General features: G+C 42.3%; 4 protein-coding genes across 6 annotated transcripts in view; all 4 read right to left on the bottom strand.

Annotated features, from left to right (window-relative positions):
- Window positions 1–2,734, bottom strand: part of LOC138616204 (AT-rich interactive domain-containing protein 3B-like) — a 48,701-nt gene extending 45,967 nt beyond the window's left edge. For all 3 annotated transcript variants that reach the window (XM_069690345.1, XM_069690343.1, XM_069690344.1), the window contains exons 1-2: window positions 2,615–2,734; window positions 743–1,375 (exon numbers count right to left, since the gene is read on the bottom strand). In XM_069690345.1, the coding sequence (XP_069546446.1) occupies window positions 743–1,375; window positions 2,615–2,650 (669 nt within the window). In that variant the 5' untranslated portion in view covers window positions 2,651–2,734. The remainder of the gene's footprint in view (window positions 1–742; window positions 1,376–2,614) is intronic.
- Window positions 2,735–3,690: 956 nt separating this feature from the next.
- fam219b (family with sequence similarity 219 member B) lies at window positions 3,691–12,794 on the bottom strand. Its single transcript, XM_069690341.1, has 6 exons — window positions 12,614–12,794; window positions 11,993–12,101; window positions 10,288–10,381; window positions 10,104–10,181; window positions 7,707–7,758; window positions 3,691–6,785 (listed from the first exon to the last, which is right to left on the bottom strand). Exons 1-6 carry the CDS (start codon window positions 12,686–12,688, stop codon window positions 6,636–6,638), a joined length of 558 nt encoding a protein of 185 aa, XP_069546442.1. The 5' UTR covers window positions 12,689–12,794; the 3' UTR covers window positions 3,691–6,635.
- Window positions 12,795–13,614: 820 nt separating this feature from the next.
- On the bottom strand, window positions 13,615–16,712 carry LOC138616202 (cytochrome c oxidase subunit 5A, mitochondrial-like). Its single transcript, XM_069690340.1, has 5 exons — window positions 16,567–16,712; window positions 14,691–14,807; window positions 14,394–14,515; window positions 14,070–14,192; window positions 13,615–13,741 (listed from the first exon to the last, which is right to left on the bottom strand). The coding sequence occupies exons 1-4, from the start codon at window positions 16,637–16,639 to the stop codon at window positions 14,079–14,081; spliced, it is 426 nt and encodes a 141-aa protein (XP_069546441.1). The 5' UTR covers window positions 16,640–16,712; the 3' UTR covers window positions 13,615–13,741; window positions 14,070–14,078.
- A 2,821-nt stretch (window positions 16,713–19,533) lies between these two features.
- LOC138616201 (synaptosomal-associated protein 25-A-like) overlaps window positions 19,534–21,144 on the bottom strand; it is a 42,592-nt gene continuing 40,981 nt past the window's right edge. The window contains exon 8 of the mRNA XM_069690339.1: window positions 19,534–20,988. Within this exon, the coding sequence (XP_069546440.1) occupies window positions 20,920–20,988 (69 nt within the window). The 3' untranslated portion in view covers window positions 19,534–20,919. The remainder of the gene's footprint in view (window positions 20,989–21,144) is intronic.

Below are 21,144 nucleotides of genomic sequence, written 5' to 3'. Positions count from 1 at the left end.
TTCAAGGGAAAGTACACTTGGCACACAGCCGAAACTCTTCGGGTGGCGAGTGTGGGGTCTGACAGGTTGCTACTGTGTACTACATCCAACCTTTCCACCCACCCAAAATCCTCCTGCTGACCCGGCCAACCACCCACTGCCTCACAGCAGCGGCCCTGCCCCGCCTGACTCTGCTACCTGGATCAGAGCCAAACCAGAGCAAAGCACCAAGAGGGACAGAGCAAGAGACACAGAGAGAGAGAGAGAGAGAGAGAGACACACCACACACCACACACCACACACACACACACAGTGAGTGCAGGGGAGAGAACTTGTGAGCGTGAACACATTGAGCCTCAGCCTGGCCCTTTGCCAAGACTCACTTGGGAGTATTTTTTTGCCACAAAAGCCAATTGGCGGTCAACCTTTGCTGAGTTTTTAAGTGTCTCACAATGATACAGCGGGAGGGGTTTGTCCTACAGTCAAGATTAAGTAGTTTCTCACAGCAGGTGGCTGATCTGGGAAATCAAACAAAAGTCACTGTGCTAATTTTAAGACACTATTATTAACAGAGGTCAATCTTCAGTGGTAATTTTCAAAGGTCACTCTAGATAAGGTATTTATACACATGACAGCTTTGGTTAAAGGGGCAATATGTGGAAGACATAACTGGGCAAAAAAAAAAAAAAAAAAAAAAAAAGATTTGCTGCAATAAGGAGGAAATGGTGTGGTGAGGAGGGAGCAGGAGAGGCAAGGCACTAACCTGTTTGAAGTGATCATCAAAGCCCCAGTCGGCTTGTCCGTTAGGGGAGGTAGCAGAGTGAGGCCCTGCAGGAGAAAGACCCTCATCAGGTTCCTGCTTCACTCTAATAGGTGAGGACGCAGCCCTCTGAGGGGCCGAAGCAGAGTAACTGCCAAATGGACGGGCTGTGATGCGGGAGGCATTTTGCTGCAAGGCAAGGGTCTGCTTGCGGAGGAACTCCAGACCACTGGCGCTTCCCTCATCCTCATCGCTTCCCTCGTCCCCCTCCATCATCTCATTGTCGTCATCCTCATCCCCAGAATCCCTGCCTCTGTCCTCGTCATCCTCTCTTTCCGAGTCTACGCTGCTCTGATTGGACACCCGGGGAGGAAACCCGCCACCAGACATCCCTCCAGCTAGGCTTTTGCCCATGAAGCTGGCCCCAGAGGCCCGGGCAGCAGCCAGGATGGCCTGCTGGGCAGCAACCTGCTGAGCATACATGATGTGGGCCTCTCGTAGCTTCCTCTCCTTGCGCTCCATCTCCAGTCGGGCCTGCTGCTGGCGCTGGAGCTGCTCCATCACTGCCTCCAGCTTCATTCCCCCTGTGGAGGTGCTCTGAGGAAAGGCCACACCGGGCTCCTGAGACATGCTCGGCTGTGGGAGGAAGAGAAGCAGTCAAATAGTGAAGTCTACCAACTCCTCAAAGCTACCGTGGAAATACAAATGCCACACTTAAATATAAACTCACACAAATAAATATGAATAATTCATTATTATACACATCATTTTCATCAGGTTCAAGTGGTAAACACTTTCCCGCTGATGCTCCATGTACTCATTTACTTATGTCAATGTTTTAACCAGGAGACCTGACCCCAAGTACCACAATGTAAAATGTGCAACACAACAACACATCTAAACTTCTATTTACTAATATAAACACATTAAACATTAATAGACTCTGGCAGCTGAGGCCCTCAACTTTTACATCTAAACTCACAAAGACCTGAGCCTGTGCCAAAGAAGAAAAAGAAAAAAAATACTCACACAGTCCGTGACTACAGTAATGGAGCCAGGCTCATTAAAAAAATAAAAATAAAAGACAAAACTTTGCAAAATGCAATACACACAACTATGTTAAAGTTTTGGAGAGTACACGTCAGTTTGTAGACACAGGAAGTGCTCGATTAAGACCAGAGAAGGGAAAAATGAATTGTTGGTCTCCCACTTTAAGTGGTTCTCAGTTCTTGTAGTAGTACAGTGATTTTCTACGTCTTTCTCAAACCAAAAGGAGTGAATACTTGACACCGTCTACTGAGTTTTAATAAGTTAAACGCTCATTCACGCAGCTGTAATGTCCAAACTCCTTCCTCCGAGAGGGAGACAAACTGTTTCAAACAGCCTCCAGCAGAAAGCTCGGTGTTAAATAAACAAGTGTGTATTCTCTAATCATATCAATAAGGCAAACAAACACTCAAGTGAAGAAAAAAACAAAACAACAACAAAAAAACCACCCTTTCCGCATTTACCCAAGTAAACTGCCACATCCTCAAAATACGTGGATAACGTAAAGGGTCTTTAAGTTATCACGCAAACAAATAAAATGTGCTGACAAACGTTTGTGTAGAAATGTAGTTAGTTTTGTCGTAAGGTTGTAAAACCAGTAAAAAAATTTAAAAAAAAAAAGCAACACAGAATAACGTAAAATTACCTGTTAAAGTTTTGCCTTCTTTTAGTTTCTTTTGGAAACCGTAACGTTAAGCGAGCCGACGCTTTTCCGTAACGTAAATAAAACGCGGTTAAACTGCGTCTTTCGTAGTCGTGTTTTTGTTTTTCTCGCCCGTTACTAACCAGGGAAACGTAAACGGGAAGCGAAACAGGACCGCGACTCACCATTTGTGCCTTACTACTGCTTGAATTGTCCACCATCCCTCCTTCCTCGGCTTTATCCTCCTTTCTTCCCTCGTTTCTGGCACTCGTTCAAACACTTGTAAACACACACGCGCGCGCACGCACGCACGCGGTGTGCGTGTGTGTGTGTGTGTGGGGGGGGGGGGGGGGGTGAGACACAGTGCACGCAGCGCAGATCCCGAGTGATCCGCCGGCAGAAAGGAGGTATAATATGCTGGCTTTGGTTTGGGGTTTTTTCTCCCGGGCGACCTCTGCGAACAGTCCGGTGTTTCTTTCTTCCTTTCCCTTGTGATTTGCGCAAATTTCTTCTTTATTAGAAAAGAGGGGCCGACTGGAAAATGGCCGAATCTCATATCTCGGAGAGCTTGAAGTAACTCCCAGTTGTTGTTTTTTTTTTTTTTTTTTTTCCTCCCCTTCAATTGACATCCCCCGCATGGCGCACGGCGCCGTTAGGCCCGCCCTGCGACGGCAACCCAGTGTCAGCCCCTTCAGCTGCGTGACACCCAGTGAGCAGCCTCACCTGGGATTCACCAGGATCGTACACTTCACAGCATACGTGCGTTGAACAGTCTCGAAGCAAAATGCATGATCTTCATAAAAAGTTAAAAACAAAAGTGTGTGTGTACATTTAAAATAATAATAATAATAATAATAACTTTACTAAAAAAAAAAAGGTTGCTTTCAGTGGAAGTGTTTATGTTGTAAATGTTGGATGTTTTAAATTATTACTCACATAGCCGCATAGTTTTTTTTTTACAGCAGCAAATATGTTTCTGAATTTTACGTGGCAAAGAGTATGGGGCAATATTAACCTGAAAAACTTTATGGAAAGTGCGGGAGCAACAGGTATCCTATAGGAAGTTCAGCATGGCTCCATGCTGCCCACTTGTGGAAACATCAACTATGTGTTCATGATGATTAGTGTTTTCCATCAACCTCCTGTGTTAAAACTCATTTACATTCATTCAATGAATAGATGCTTCTTTTACATGCTACCTATTTACACAAACACGACCGATGACGACTTTTAGAACTTATAATCAAAGCGATACACAAAATATAATTAACTGAGTTTTATTTAATAATGTGAACCAATAAACAGTACAATCAAATAAAAAAAGATTAAAATTTACCATCATAAAAAAAAAACATTTTTAAGTTATTGCATTGAGCACACAATAACGTTATCTTGTCTCAATGATATTTAACAAGCAGATTGTCCCAATAGTTGCATAGTACAGGTGAGTCAAGCGTACTTGCTACTGACCACTGGTGTCAAAGTGCAAAATTGTATATACCCACAAACATGGTGCAGGGCCAACACACTTTAAAGTCAGCTGGTCCGCTTAAAGCATTTGGCTCACACTTGTATCGAGTGACTCACACTTAGTGTAATAGCAGAATCATCTTTTATTCCTAAATCAGCCACATTACAACCATGGAGTGCTGGGAGGAGATAGTGTACATTACGAATGTTATGAAGCTAACACTTTTTAACACCAGGTTTTTATCAAGATCGACTTCCTAAATTTTCTTTTATGAACTGATCCCAACTCTGAAGTACAAATCCACATTCATACTTTTGTTCTCGCACAAAATGTCCTACTACTGCTAGTTCTTAACTTAGTGGCGGTCAAGTGGTCTGCTCTCGTACATTTATACGACTTGAGAGTCACTACGTGTAACAACCAACATCACAGCAGGAGAAATAAGAGTGTGGCCGGCAGGTGAGTCGAACAGCAGCCACACATTTATCCTGACTTTAAAACCTTTATGCACTTGACCAGATTATTTAACAAATTCATGTTGAAGGCAAATGACTTTCTATTTGCGCACTCTCTCTCTCTCTCAGTCACACACACACACACACACACACACACACACACACACACACACACACACACACACACACACACACACACACACACACACACAGACACACCTCCCAGGAAAGTGATCACCGTCACTTATGCTGACATTTAACATTTTCTGATCATACAATTTCAAAATAAACACCAACAGTTAATAGTAAAATATGACCCAGACGGTAACATGAAAGTGGAAAAGAAAAATAATATATGCTTTTTTTTTTCTTCCCCAGATTGTTTTTAGCTCATCTGTGTCTGTTGTTTTGGAAACAACAGCTGACACATCAAACAGAAAAATGATCCCAAACACGTAGTTTAAACTTCTGCATGTAAATGTGATTTACAAACAACAAGGGCACACAAAAAGCTCAGTTCTTAATGCTAATCTGGTATCCTATCAATCTGTAACATCTGTTTTAGTGTCCCCTACAACTTTAATAATAAATACATAAATAAAATAATGCAATGTCCACTCATATCCTTCCTAATAGACGTATTAGATCCTGGAGGGTTCGAAACCAAAATGCTACACATCCATCGTGGCCACATACAAAAAAATAAAATAAAATCATATATCTGTTTCTGAATTCTTTCTATTTACCACAAATTATTATCTAAAGTATGTCAATAAAAAAATAAAAATAAAAAAAAGTACTTATAGATTTTGATTTTACACCAACAATCTTCTGTAACAGCTTTTTCTTTTCTTTTTTAAAGTGGCAGATATTCATTTTTGGAATTGACTCAAAGGTCATTGGTTCATCTCTCAAAGCACTTAAGATAATATGTCTGCTTACATGTCCATACGTGTTGCACTGCTGTTCATTGCACAAATCTTTCAAACAGTGGATGTCTGTGGTAACGACTTTTCATCCTGCATTCCTCTCCTCGTGTATCTTCTACAAGCAGAGGAAGAGTGAGTTCTACTTGGAATGAGTAGTTTGTTCCATGACGACTTGTAAAATGTAATACCTTTTTTGTATATAGTAACACTTGGTAAAGGAAACAGTTACTCAATACACATAAGCCATGAAGACATTAGGTGGTTTCACTCAAACACTACACATCTTGCTTCAATTCAGTGCTCTCAGTAGTTATTTCTGTTGGAGTAGGTGTTCAATATGTGTGACGTCCTTTCAAAATCAAATTCAATTGTAATTTTTGAGGACAGAAGGAAAACAAGACCAGGTCAAAACCTAGCATATGGCTGGACCTCGTATGTAACGAGAGGGCTTTTAATTTGAAACAATGGCTTTTATTTTGAAACAGAGCTTTTTGTTTTGTTAGGCTGGGAGAAATAGCAGCAGTAACACAGTGGCTGTACTGGACTGTGGTGGTGAAAAGGGAGCCGAACTGCAGTCTACCAGTCGGTCTACCCTCACCTATAGTTATGATCTCTGGGTAAGGATGAAAAGAATAAGGTGGTGGGGCGGCTCCAGATTCCCCCGGGACGAGCTGCAGATAGTTGCACGAAAAGCCTGCACCGAGATCAGCTTTGAAACAGATAGTCACATTCAGCTGACCAATGGTTGAACTATAAACCGATCAGTGACAGGCATTTCATTTCCAGGAACAGCCTGCTGTTGTAGTCCAGCCATGAAGAAAAACAGACTGTAAATTCAACAGTAGTCAGGGAATGTCAATGGTGACGTGAGGGGCCATTATTTCAATTAGCAGTTAGGTACTGATTGGGTTGAAACATTAAAACACAATACCTCATACTTGTATGCATGTCGTGCTTAGAAGGTCGCAGACCTGTTTACCAGAGAAGTAAAGACGGTAACTAGCTCTCCATAGGTCAACAAGGGAACATCCCAAATGTTGAATTACTCTGCCACTCCGTTTGAAGCAGTGGCGGAGATAGCGTGTCATTTAATCCTATAAAAAGAAAAAAGAATAAATAAAAAAATAGGTCAAGCTTTGGGGTCACAGTGGATAAGGCTTGTTCTCACGTCCATCTGCGTTTTTAATGGGGGCTGAGCGGTCTCCGTGCACGCAGTCCAGCTTCCAGAGCTGGAAGTCCTCAGGCAGCGCAGCAGTGGAGCTCGGTCAGAGAGAAGGCAGCAGGCACCAGTGACTACAGTCAGGTGAAGCTGGAGCCAAGCCTTTGTAAGGTTCAAGGCGCGGCACCGACGTCACTGCATGCGGCAGGACGGGCCCTCGGAGCAGCAGCACACAGACGAGCCCATGGCTTTGGGCGGAATCAGGTCCAGGTCCTCGTCATCAGGGATCTCATCCAGGCGGTAGCCGTCCTGAAGCAGCTGCCTGCTCAAATCAGGGTGGACCTGCAGAGCAAAGAGGAAGGAGGCAGTAATACACACACATCACTCAATAACGTGGCGAAACCTGCTAGATAGAAAAATAAAAAATGTATCTATGTGAACAGATAGGAGTTCATGAGTGACGCAACCATCTTTTAAGATCAAGTCAGGTTGCCTGTGATGCCACCAGTTCTGTGTTTATTACTGTTAGCAATTAAAATCATGTTAAAATTGGCACCAAACTTCTTTTTTTTTTTTAAGTCTTTTTCATTTTGCACATTTGTACCCTCCAAAAATAGCTGGGAGAGCCATGAACTACTTCAATGTTTGTTCATTAGGTATGATGTAGTCTCAACAGTTACTCAACTGCAATATGTGAAAACAGGAAAAACTGCATTTGAACTGAAGCTTTGTTAAAAGGCAGAGTGAACAACTCCACATATCTACATGTCCAAAGTCAGGAAACAGCCAGAGGCTCAGTGTGTGTAACTAAAATAACAACAACAGAAGTAAAAGACATCCTTGACTCTCACAGTTACTCTCCCACACACACACACACACACACACACACACACACACACACACACACACACACACACACACACACACACACACACACACACACACACACACACACACACACACACACACACACACACACACACTCACACACACACTCACACTCACACCCACACCCACACCCACACTCACACTCACACTCACACTCACACTCACACTCAGTGTGAACTGTTATACTGCGTACATGCAAACACAAAAAAGATCTGGCACGATTTCTGAAAGTTTGATGCACTTAAATCTGGACCTCTTATCAGCACTTTGATCTGTTTTTACTCACCTCCACAGAAACAGTCACACAGCCGGTTTAACAATGTGGTAACTGAAATTTAGATAGAATCAGAAAAATGTCCTGCGGGGCTGACTCACCTCAGCCGAAGAGTATCCCGAAGAGTACTGTTCAAAATCGATCTCTTCATCACTGTAAAGACACACGCTGTTATTGTGAGGTGAAAAAGCCAACAGCCAACAAAAAACTTGTTCAGGAACACTAATGTTACTGTCCGCAAAACTTCTAACGTGAACTGGTAAATGTCCAGGTGACTTGGTTTTATGGCCGCAGTATAATATGTTACATTAAATTTAAAGATATGACCATTTCATCTTTAATTAATCTGTATTCATGTAACGTTGTTTAGAAGAAAACCTGACACTAGATAAAGATTTTTCATTGGGGACATACTTTGCTGACGCACTCGAACTTGAAGAACATCAAAATAAAGAGTCCAAAGGCTCATTTTAAAGCATGCTTTTATGGCAAATACAGTCCTTGTGAGCACTGAAGGTCATATCTCTTTCATGTGTAGACTTGAAAGAAATGTGAAACCAATAAATAGATTAGCTGTTGTAGAAGAAAAACCCACTAAGAAGTGCTAACATTAACAGACCATCTGTGTTTAGTTTACTGCAGTTACATGGGAGCTTGAAAGTTTCTAAATTGTTCCATATTTCTGCATGAATATGACCTAAAACATCATCAGATGTTCACACAAGTCTTTAAAGCAGATAAAGAGAACCCAATTAAAAAATAAGACAAAAATATTAGACTTGGTCATTTACTGTCTGAGGAAAATGATCCAATATTACTTATCAGTGAGTGACAAAAGTATGTGAACCTCAGCTGTGAGTATCTGGTGTGACCCTATTGTGCAGCAGTAACTGGAACCGAACCGAACTGAATTGTCCTGCACATCGGCTCAGAACAATTTCAGCCCGTTCCTGCAGCAGAGCGGCTTCAACTGTGGGATGGTAGTGGGTTCCTCACATGATATTGGATTCGGGTCAGGACTTTGATTTGGCTGTTGAAAGTCAAAGTCCTGACCCATATTTAACCATTCGTTGGTGTGCTTTGGGTTGTTTCTCTTGAGATTCAGCTCACTGACATTTTCCTTCCGGGTTTACTGGTATAAGTCATTATTCATTATTCTATCAATGATCGCAGGCTGTCGTGGTTCAGATGGACCCACACAGGCCCAAACCATGATACTACCACCGCCATGCTTCACAGAGGGGTTCAGATTCATATGCTGATATGCAGTGGTTTCCTTCCTCCAAACATAATGCTTCTCATCTGAACCAAAAAGTTCTGCGTTGGTCTCATCTGTCAACAAAACATTATTCCAACGAACCTTTCGTCTTGCCCACGTGACCTTTAGCTTTGTTCTTTTTGGAGATTTGCATCCTGCTGTGCACACCATTGATGCTCAGTGTTGTTGTGAAGTGGACTCATTAGTAGCTTAGACACTACTCTGGGTTCCTTTGAGACCTCAGGGACTATTACACGACTTGTTCTTGGACCCGATCCCAACCCCCCCCAGTGACCCTACCACCTGTCCTGACCACTCTGTTTAGCACGTGCGTGCCTGTGTGCGGTAGGGTGTCCCGTTTCTTGCAGGGATCGAGGGGTAGTGGTCATTTAGCCCTCCAAACAGTGTTTGCAAGCTGAGGCTACATAACATGAAAATTGATCCATACAAATAATTTTCTTCAAGAATATTTTTGTAATCTGAAAGTGTGGCTTTGGGAAAATAAAACTATTTATGGTTCAGACTGACTGAATAAAGTCTTGTTTGTGAGAAGTAATAGCAGATTCTCTGAGATACACTATTCGGTCATCATTCTGTATAGTTCCTTAAATCTAAATCAAACTCCTGAGACTTACAAACGTATTAACAATTAACTTAGGAGAACTGTTGAGGCGAGTGTTGTCCCATTTCCTTGTGAAGGGCCACTCCCCACTAGAAGGCCCTCCTCAACAAGGCCACGGTTGCCTACTCCTGAGGAAGGTAACAATGGCCTTGTATTTTCTCTATTTGTACTTAATTTGTCTACAGTGGACGAGTGGAGTCTGAACTCTTAAAAGATGGTTTGTAACCTTTTCAGCCCTGATGAGCATCAACAGCTCTCTCTTGGGAAATATCCTTTGTTCGTGCCATGATACACAGCAAGCTTAGACATCGATAGAGCCCTGTTCTTTAAATAAAACGGGGAACCCAGTCACACCTGACTGTCAGCCAATTGACTGAAAACACTTAACTTTAATTTCACCTTCAAATTAGCTGATAATCCTAAAGGTTCACGTACTTCTGTCACTATGTAACATTGGATAATTTTCCTCAAAATAAAATAAAAAAAAGACCATGGATAATATTTTCATCTTATTGGTTTAATTGGGTTGTCTTTCATGTAGACTTTCACAAACTTTCAAGCACCACTGTAGTAGGAATTTAACAAACTCTATGACCCGTATACCTGGAGTGACCTTACCTGTCCGAGTCCAGTGCAACCAAAGTATCCTCTGCGTGTTGACTCAAAGCAGCGTAGCCCTTGTTATACTTCACCGTCCTGAAAGGAGAACCAGAAACAGTCAAAAAGAAAAACAAACCTCTCTTTCTGCGTCATGCTGATGTCACACAAAGCTGCTTCCTCTTTCGTCATCAGGCCTCCTCACCTCTTGGCTCCTTGTCTGGGCTGATGTGTCACTGGAAGTCCTGGTGAGAGGGCTTTCTTCTTCAGCGCTTTCCTCGCCATCTCCCTGTGTTTCTCTTTGGATAATTAGAACAAGACACATCTCTTATGATTAACAGCTTACGTGAATGGAAACACAAACTGAGTCGCAAAGCTATGGAAGCCCCCTTTCCTAACAACATTTAACAAATAAAACCCAAGTCCCTGTATTTATAAAATCTTTACAAACCACACCCAAGAATTCAATGATGACTTGGACTAAAAACACTCCTAGCACAGACAACTTGAGATTTATGAAGCTCCCTACATGCATGCTGCTTTATAAAGGAGCCTGAGCACTTCTCTAAGAGTGATTTGTCACCATGGTAAGAAACGTAGACACATAGACTGAGATTAAAGATCAAGTCTTGTCATCTTTCTTAGGAGTTGCTGTCTGGGAGAGGACTCCTATAAAGATTGGAAAAGATGGTAACAACAAACAACGTAGCTGCAAACATAACTGAACATTTTCTTCTTTCTGATTAAATGAATTGTGTTTTCAGGTTGGCCTCATCCCAACCTCCACCCTCAGACTCACACACTTTAAGGCGCGTTCCCAGTAAGTCCGCGAGGGTTTAGGACTGTCCGCCTGTCAAATCATCACTCAATCCAGTCTGTGAGGGCCTTGTGACGGACGTTTTGAGCCCTTTAAGCACCCTATCCGCGAGTCCACATTTCTGCATACTACGTCTAAGGGAATTACCTACAGTTCACAGCAAGATTGGTGACGTATTAAACGTGGTTGTCCCGCCACTCACAAAATGTAAAGAGAGGAAGCATGGATGTTGTTATCTGGAAGTGACAGAACCCGCTTGCTCGCTGCTGTAGTTGTTTTCTTCGGGTTTGTAAAGTTTTTTGTATCTTAAGTCAAACATCTGAATTGGATTTACTCGTGTTAAAGCCTTTACTAAGTTTTGATAGTTTGTTAAAATGTATAAACATTGAACATGCACACACTTTTTTTTTTTTTCCTGGAGGTTTGGCATTTTTTCTTTACCAATGACAATGCAAGCAGTGCGTGATGTCACTGAAACACTCAAACAATACAGCTGTAACGTCAGTTAAGTCCGTGAGGAGGCTTTAGGGGGGACGTTGGGAGTTTGTCTTGCTCTTTCCTGACAGTGAAGCTATTTGAAAAGAGAGACAGAGAAGTGTGTAAAATATGTCATGTGTCTAATGCAATTGGCATTTCCAACCTCACGTGACAGATTTAGACTGCAGACACTCATCCTACATTAACTTGTATGTGTGTATAAATCCTCCACGTCTGTGACATTTGTCTGGCTTTATGCAAAAATAAACAGGTAGTATATTTAACTGATGCCACATGATTATTGCATTCAGATTTATCAGTCAAGTGAGTTATGATGCACACAATTTAGTTGTAAACACCTTGAGAGTTACGGTTGCACAGCGCGGACCGATCTACATCACATGCAGTTATCAGTGTCGGATGTGACATTATGGAAAGTTATTGCTTCTTTCTTTTTTTTTTTTTGCCACTCAGTCCGAGTGAAACCGTCAAGTCAGCATCATATGATTCAGAGCATCAACATGACCCGCAGCTGAACTCACAACCACCCTGAGAGGAACCACGACGGACACGCAGCGTGTTGTCCAATGACTCCTCCAGTGAAGGAAATGCTTACGTAGTTTGAGGTGGATGGCTGGAGCTCTGGACATGATGTAAGGTCCTCTTTTCTCCACCGGTCTGATGCCTCCATCAGTGGTCTTGGGTCTTGTGCCGCTACTCGGCCCCTGAGATTTGAGAAATAAGAGGAGAAAAAAAAAAAAAAAAAAAAAATCTGTACGTCATGTCACGTGTGGCAAAGTCCATGACAGGGGCACGAGACAACTGAATGACGTCAGGTGGTCAGTGAATGACATCTTCACTGAACACCTACTTTGAATTGCTCAGCAGTCCCGCGGTTGTCCCCGACATCCCACCGGCCTGGTCAAAGTTTTAAAATCGAAAGCATGTCCAAATGTCCCCACAAGTCAACCTTCACTTCACAGGTAGGGATAAACCATGACGTCACTTAGTTTAGTCTACAGTCCAACTTCGCAAATGTCTAACAGCAGAAAGCTTAAACTCTCCACTATATATATATATATATATATATATACACACACATATATATATTTATATTTATATTTTAAGCGTGTCTTATTTAAACTGGCTGAATCTCGCGCTAGCCTCGTCAGCTAGCCTCCCTGTTTATAATGTATCCAGCGTTAGCCGGACTAGCTTCAGCTTTAGCTTTCATTACCGACACAACTTGTGTCTCCTGCTGCGCTTCCAGGAGGACGTCCTTCTCCGGCTCCTCTATTATGTCGTTCATCATCTTGGCGTTAGTTGTCACAGTTCACACAGTTCACACGGCCATGACGACAGCTGTCCCATCGCCCCGGGACGTTGTTGTTGTTTTTCCTCAGGCACTTGTTAGCCAGCCTGGCTATAACGCTATCAGTGACGGCTGTCGCAACACTTCCGGGCCAACGCTTTTCAAAATAAAAGAGCGCGCCGCGAACACGTTTTGTGAAAGACATGTACACGTGTCATGACTAAAGTCAGTCATTGTTTGCTAAAGTTTCCACTTCAAACAAAGACGACAAAAGAAAACGTTTCCATGTAAACTACAAATACATTAAAAAAAAAGAGACATAATAAAAGTCAGCAATTAAAATGACAAAGAATAATAAATGAAAGTACATCATTATTTCTACCATTTCCTGTAGAAGAAGAGATGTTGGTGCTGCTTCTCCAGCACATACAAATTATGCAGTTACAATTGTAAAATGCTTAATCTGCTTGTAATTAGAAAAATCCAGGAGAATGTTTTACAGCTTTCTGTTGGAGAGAAAATGATCTCAACCGTCTTATCGAGAAAAACGTGTCTGTAACTGGCTGAATTAAAAAGCACATATCTGGTTCTGCTTTGGACTTCATGAAGGCTCAGTCTAGATGTAAATGAAATTGAGACACTTTTTACAATACAAAAGGTTAAATACAGATAATGTAGGCACTGGTTGACATTTATAGTTTGATTATTATTAAATCAAATTACTAAAATGTTCCCATTAAGAGGAGCACAAGTGAAACTTATCACATGACCAATGGCTCAGTTACATCTTAAAAGCGAAAGTCATGCAAATGAAGAACCAGCCATCATTAATGAAAATATTTACACGTTTGCTTTTACTAGTTAGAAGTCAGAAGATTCAGTCGTGCTCTGAAAATAATCAATGATTTTAGCAAAAAACACACCTGTTCAGTTATTGATTTCTTTATTAGGTCAACCACTTTGTACACAACAGGACAGCATGGATTTAATTAACAATATAGACATTTCGGAGAGGAGAGAATCAGGAAAGTTCATCTCTATACATGACGCGACCTGAGGAAAGAGAACAAACACATTTTAAACTGGAGGCAGGTGACGTGCGACATAATCCATCATAAACTGTAAAGTCAGAGTAGGGCTCTCGCAAACATCCAATTTTAGTTGTCGATTAATTGTCAGAAAAATATAAACAATTAACGATATAAATGTCTTTTTCCTGTTCATTTGAAGCCACTACTAATTCATGGAAACGATTCTACCGACTACGAAAAATACATTTTGGTCACAATTTCGGGCCTAAATCAGCCAGCAAGCACATAAAGGGTTTGAGTCCAGCGTTGGAAGTCGTAGTATATAGTTTTATTGTATAGTGCAGTCTCACCTTCACAGTCTACAACTTGTCAATTCCCAGCTCTTCTGGTGTTGAGATACCAAGTTCTGCGAGGGTGGGCTGCAGCTCCTGGATCAGGTAGGGATAGATGTCTTTGTGGGGGCCGGCTTTGTCCTGCAGAGGAGAAAATTATATTAACGAGGACCATTTCATCACAGGTCATACATGAAAACTCTGCCGCAAGCAATTGAGTAACTACTCAGATGATGAAATCTTGTCGTTATCATTTTTCCCTTTACTTTGGTGTGTAATTCTCTTTCAGATTCGGGTTGTGGATCTTTTCACCGCTGCACTACACCCTCAAATGTCTCCCACCTTGACAGCCTCTAGGATGCGGATGGCGCTGGCCATGTCATCCAGCCTCCGACACGCTCTGAGTGCTGAGTCCAAGATCTTGGCTTCAGGTACCAGGTCATATCCAATCAGGGTGTTCATGCCTTTAGGTTCAAATGATTGGAAGAAGCCCCGTGATTTAGCATGAATGGAAACGTCATTAAAACAGTGATATTCTGACTTCATGCTTTCATCGTGATTTCCAAATTCACCCAAACTCGAACCAAAAACAGCAACATCCATCAGAAAATGATAAGTGTTATCTGTCAGCAAATTCACCTTTCCTCAGTTCCCAGGCGTCGATGTCAGGCTTGTTGAAGTAAGTGACCCAGCGGGAATCAAACTCCTCATCTGTCTCCACCTTGCCATGGGAGTAACATCTGGAGGCCAACGGAGCTGGAAAACATATGGGAAGACACAGATTTTAAAGTACCGGTGAGGATGCAATAAGTTTCAAGAATTTATACATAAAAGTATAAACACATGTAATGTAGAAATATAAAAATTCCTATGTTTATCTCACCAACGGTAATACAGTACGTTTGCCAGAATTAAATACAATCTCAAATATGTCTAATTCTTATTTAAATGAGTAAATAAATCATTCTGCATTATGAGCAAACTTTATGTCATTTCTACCAATGTCTTATGTGAGTGTTGAAGAAGTAAAAGACTGCAGGTCCTTGTTCACACATACGGTACTGCAGTGCTATTTTAAACCTCAAGAGCAAACTGTACACTTCACTCAATGATCTGCAACAAAGTGAGTCAGCGTCTGTATTAGATATAAAACTGGAAGTGTGTGTCGGTGAACACATGCACATTAGGGACCATAAGTCAAATCAGGTGATACAACACGTCCAGCTTGATTGCCTTCGTCAGGACGGTGTTACGTGTCTTTAGACGTTGTGTAAAGTGAAAGTAAAGCTGTAAACTTAAAAGTACTGCGCGAGGTTGAGTTCAGCTTCTTCTTCTCGGGCACCGTGGCCCGGTAGCAGCTGGTTCGGTGTCATGCTTTGAGGCTCCCGACTGGCTCGCATATGCGTGAGCATATTTCCAACCATCCCGGCATACGTACACTTGCTGCCTGTTCAGCATAGGACTCATTTTCAGATTGTATGGTTTGTGTTGTATTTAAATGAAGGAGCTTCAGCTCATCTGTCCGATCCGTCGCACCCCTCAACCTCACAGCGCTCGCTCAGGTCACTGCACCAGCAGCTGTTAGTTGTTCCTACAACCAGGCTGACTCCTGTATCTGTCTGGTTTCTCTGGCAGCTTCAAAACCTTTCAACAATCTCCTACTTCAGATCACTTCATCAACTTCTCTTTTCGTGTTCGCATCCTGATTGAAAACACATCACACTCGCTGGCTTCTCCACATTAGGGGCAAGTTAAATTTGGAGCTTTATTTTTCAGTAGTATTCACTACTCTTACATCCTCTTCTATTGTGCTTTTGCTTCATCTTCTTTTTTTTAGCATCTGTATTCTTGTTTTCATTTATCATAAATCTGCTTTTGATTTGGTGCAGCACTTTCTTCAGGTCGTGTTGTCTTTAGGTCAGTTACATAAATAAACCCGACTTGACACTTTGAAAGAAAATGTGTAGGAACAATTTCTGTCAACTAACAAATGAATCTGCACAGCGAGTCAGGAGATGATGACAGAGAGCTCAGGTCGGGTCACCTGAGAGGAGCAGATGTCAAACGTCCTCCGTGTGCACCGTGTAAACCTCAAACACGTGAGAAGATGATCATAAACAACTGTGAGAAGATAATAATAAACAACTGTACACGTGATAGATAATAATAAACAACTGGACGTGCTGAAACGAGCTGCGGTCACCGACTGAGGAGGGTCATCACAAGGTCGTGGCTTTTGTTGTTGTTGCTCGCATTCACTTCGCGCCTCGACGTTTAAAACACAACACAAAAGGCAGGAGGACAAGACGCTTCCACTTTCAGACCCGCGGGGACAGAAGCTCTCCACAACAACTCAATGTCACCCCGCGCTAGCTTCTCTCTCTCTGAGCTACACACCGTGCACAAAGCGGCGGCTAAGCTATCAGCTGGTGCGGGACGCTTAACGTGGTCAGCTGTCGTCCCGAGAGTCTTGGCGGTCCCGACACCGACAGGTGTGGAGGCGGGCGGGCCTTACCTGAGGAGCGGGCTCGTGACCGAGCCAGGCTCCGAGCCCCCGCGGCTGACAGTCGGAAAAGGGCCGGGAACATGTTCACCGCAGTGGATGCTAGCCGTCCTGAACCGGGCGAGGAGGGGGACACTCCGGACGGAGAGACACGAAGAGGAGGACGAGGAGGGTCACGTGACCGACGGAGAAACGCGACGGCGAGGGGCGGGGGGGGAGTGTCACGTGACCGACGGAGAAAGCCGAACGCCGCCTCGTCCGAAGCCGCTGATTGGTCCGGTGGGATGACGCGCTGTCTGCGTCGATCGAGCAACATCGCTTTTAATAGTTTGGTTTCTGGTGTATTTCTGCAATCAAATGTGTTTCACTATGTTCAGCAGTGGAACCACGGATATGTATATTAATTTGAATATATCAGTCAAACACGCGTGATTATTTCAGATACCTCAATCGTTGCATTTACATCATATTGATAGACAGGTGCCTGTAAAAGGCAGATTCGGGCCCACCGGACCGGACCGGACCGGACAGGACATGTCCTCCAGTTGCGGCTACATGGTGTAAAACTGACCATTAGTGCATGAGCGCATCTTCAAAGCATTTCCATTTTGACCAGGTACGTCTGTTTGTTCAAAGAGTTTAAGGGCCCAGTAAAAGGAACATCTGATTCGTGGTTTTCATTTTTGAAAAATAAATACTATAAAAACTTGAATAGAATACCAATAGTCCTTCGGGACTTTAATTCTAATTAAAAAAGGAACTGAAACGACAAAAAAAAAAAAAAAAAAAAAAACAGTGTCTATTCAGTAACGACTGCATACCGAAGATGAGCAGATCTGCAGAGCTTTATATGAGTTCATAAAGTAGACAGAAGGCCCACTACAACATTAAAGATCAGCCAAGGCAAACCAACCTCTGCCAAACTGTGACACATTGGTGGCACACATAATTACCCAGATACCTTATGTATGTTTATTAAACAACTAGGATATGATTGGCTAAGAAGCATTTTTTTTTTTAATGTAAGGATATATACAGTGCCCTCAATCATGTTTGGGACAAAGACGTGATTTCCTTTCCTGACCACTGTGCGCCACAGTTTTAAATGAATCTTCAAAGAGTTGCCGTGATGAACGCAGTGCAAAGACCTGATATACCAGCAGGGGGCACTCTTGGTTTAAATAATACACTGAACGCTTCAATCAGCAACAACCACAGGCAACCACGCAAGTTTAGTTTAATTTGCTTGTACAGTAGTTACAGTAGGTGATGTGACCAGACAGATTTCATTCCAAAATGTGAAGATTTTGTATTTAATAAAGCAGAAATGATAATTTTTTTTTCGGACAGTTTCAGGCTTTAGGCCACTTTTTTTTTTTTTTTTTTTCTCCATCGTTTAGGCCATACAACACATGCATGCGCGGGGGCTGTAATGGATGTAACTAAGGTATGGTGGATTACCCTGCGGTGTGTATCTGTTGTTGATTCAAGTTTGTGTGAGTGTGTCTGTGTTCTTAGTGACGTGGTAAACTCTAATCCGCTCTAAGCCCAGGGCACCACAGTAGATGTCCATTAGTGTAATGTGCTGCTGCACATCTTTCCCTGTCTGACTCTGCCTGTCTCTTCCTGTTTCTGTCCTGAGTCCGTCTTTTATTTTCTTCCATGCTCGCCACACACACTCGAGCTTTAAATATCTGTGTCGACATTACAGGTTTTAACCATTTCGGTCACTTTTTTCTTGAAAGCATGTCTCCCGTATATGTCATGTTTTCATTTTACTGGATGAAAACAATGTCATGTAGAAGTAAATAACACATTTCTATTGATTACCATCAGCTTTGTTTCTTATTTCTTATCCAAACATTCTGCCACATGCTCCTGGTACCTGTTACCAGTGATGGGACGGCATTTTGAAATATAACAGGTTACAGATTAAGTGTTATCCTATTCAAAATGTAGTAAGTAATGTAACATTAGATTTGATTCCTTTATGGTAACTTTATCGTGAATGTTTTATACTGGTTAATAAAGCTGAAAGTCTGAAACACCAAATGTAAACCAGGCTGTGTAAACATCCCAAAAAAACCTCAACACTTATTAATTAAAAGTCCTTCGATATAATTGGATTTAAGGTTGAAATGTTTTGCTTTTTCAGCACAACCACCGAAACATGTAGATCACAACTGACTGCAGTGAAGAAGAAATGTTCCTCAAACCAAGTCTTCATCCAGGTCGACTTAAAGCTGAGTGATGACAGAACCATCAACACGGCTCGGTACCGGTCACTGTTTTTAACACGGGTTACTCAATGACTCTTATTAGCTTTGGGATTAATAAAGTCTAAGTCTATCTGAGGACATGGCAAACTTTCTTAGCGTGGGTGCCAAATATAAATTGATTTGAGTGACAGACAAGAGGCGGATCAACTTATAAACATGAGAACCAATCAAAATCAAGAGCTCAGACTTTGGGGGCATCCTGCTAAATGAATGGAGCCTGAAGACAGAAGACATTCCTTTGCAGAGAAAAGATGCAAAGTAGCAGAATATTATAGATATATATATAATATATATAATGAATATTACATTCTAAGACTAAATTCAGATGTAAGCCATCTGTAATCACCAACATTTTCAATAGTAACTGTAATTAAACTAGATATTCATTCTTAGTAACTGTAGCAGATTACAATGACATTCATTTTGTAATTTGATTACACGTAGCGAGTTACCCCCGAACACCGTCTGTTACATGTACAGTATGACCATGAAATTGCAGCTCTGATCCAGGATGTCAAGCTAATTCCTCTCCAGCAGTAAGTACACATATATTGTGCACCTCATCTAAATAATGATTCTGAAAACACTCCTAATGTCATAAAAACAAACTCCTGTGCTGCGTGTAGGAGTTGAACACTGCTGCTAACAATTCTCCCACCACTTCCACCCTGTCGGTCATAATAACAAGCCGGAAGCTCGGTTTGGTTCTACAGTTATGATGGTTTTATTGGCATTTTCCAAGGTATTATTTTACAGTGATGGTCAGAGTCCAGAAAGGTAAAGAGACATGAAACAATGAGTGGCACTATTGCAGATAAATATGGGCCTCTCCTCTGTGTGACCTACATATGTCGCATGCGGTTGCCATGTTAGGATATTTTTTGCCTGGATAAATCAATTATTCAGTGCTTTCTAGCAGCGGATGGACATGCATAACACACTTAATGCACTACTGTATATTGTTCGGGTTGAATCATGGAGAACTTGCGGTCCGGGATGTGAAGGGGTTGTTGACCTTTTGAACTCTGACCTCCAGCAAAGCTCCGCCTCCGCTCACGATCACACGTTAGCTATTGTGACTAATATTAGTCTGATAGTTTAGTCCTATCGATGATGCCGTTCAGACCAGAAACAAATGCAACTTTTCACATATGCGCCGAGCCTTATGACACAAATACAAAGCTGTAGCTTTTTATAAATTACAATGCAGCCATCACATATTCAACCCTTTGCTTTTGAGTGGTCGGATTTAGCTCCCTGAGGAAACACAGGTACAATCTGCGACATCAAATTGTTTTAATACTCATCATATAGACTAATGACCGAAACGCCATGTGTTCATCCTAATGGCCCAAATACTTTACCAAGTAACCGTGATCGATTCCAATAGGAAGATGTGAGCGGCTCCACAGTGACAGGAAAGAACTTTAAACAAGCGTCTTGGTAATGAGCTGTCAGGGCTGTATGTTCACTATATTCACCGTGGCCTTATCATGTAGCATCACAACAAATTAACTGATGAAGTGTCTCACGTGGACGACACCACAATACTGACGTGGGACGTCTTGGAAATGAGGTGTACATACAGTTTATATTACACACAGACTTTAAAAAAAAATGAGAGAGAAAGTGATGAAGAAAACAGGACGAGTGATCTAAATCACTGAAGCCATTAACGAAGCTCTATGTACAGCGTGGAGAGAGTTTGAGTGGGCGTCATGTGATGGAACTATTATTTCTTAACAAAATCAAAAGAGCAACATGACAGAACAACACTGACAACAAAGGGCTGGAAGGGACAGAGGTTTTAGTGATGCGCGGGAACGGGAGAGGGGAGGAGGAGGAGGAGGAGGAGGAGGAGAACGAGGAGGAAGGGGGGGGCAGAGGAATGGATGATATGTGCCTGTGTGCAAATCTCTAGCAGTATCACAATAAAAGCATGATGTTGGAGCGCCTGCTTTCGAGCGAAGGAAGCGGGCGCCGGGCGCCGGTGTTTAGCAGGAGGGGGGCTGGGATTGGTTGGTGTTGTTAATTTCAGGGTGGGTGGGGTCAAACGGGGGGTGAAAAGCACTTCTTCGCTGCAGTTTTAGCCACTGCCCAACATCTTTGTAGCGCGCTGGTTGGCCTCGTCGATCCGGGTCTTGTTGGAATCGGCCTGAAAGGGAAAAGGAGAGGTTGTTACGAGTCCTCAGCTCGGAGTCGAGACATGTGGGCAAACCCTGGGCTAAAGAATGAGATGTAAAGACACATGCACTGAAATGATTGTTTAACAGACAGGTTTTCACCCAGGGTGTCAGATTGTCTCCATTAG

This window comes from Brachyistius frenatus, unplaced genomic scaffold (genome assembly GCF_029030835.1).
Source record: "Brachyistius frenatus isolate BFR_SWC_R1_liver_20210118 unplaced genomic scaffold, ASM2903083v1 Contig_9, whole genome shotgun sequence".
In the NCBI taxonomy this organism is placed as follows: domain Eukaryota; kingdom Metazoa; phylum Chordata; class Actinopteri; family Embiotocidae; genus Brachyistius; species Brachyistius frenatus.
The sequence above is the reverse complement of the archived record's forward strand: the minus strand, read 5'-3'. Positions and strand labels throughout refer to the sequence as shown.

Coding starts and splice junctions, on each gene's coding strand:
- fam219b (XM_069690341.1), bottom strand. CDS start 12,688: ATGATGAACGACATAATAGAGGAGCCGGAGAAGGACGTCCTCCTGGAA. Junction 12,102..12,613: donor AGGAGACACAAGTTGTGTCG/GTAATGAAAGCT, acceptor CTCAAATCTCAG/GGGCCGAGTAGCGGCACAAG. Junction 10,182..10,287: donor CCCAGACAAGGAGCCAAGAG/GTGAGGAGGCCT, acceptor TTCTCCTTTCAG/GACGGTGAAGTATAACAAGG.
- LOC138616202 (XM_069690340.1), bottom strand. CDS start 16,639: ATGTTCCCGGCCCTTTTCCGACTGTCAGCCGCGGGGGCTCGGAGCCTG. Junction 14,516..14,690: donor CGCCTGGGAACTGAGGAAAG/GTGAATTTGCTG, acceptor TTGAACCTAAAG/GCATGAACACCCTGATTGGA. Junction 14,193..14,393: donor GCATCCTAGAGGCTGTCAAG/GTGGGAGACATT, acceptor TCTCCTCTGCAG/GACAAAGCCGGCCCCCACAA.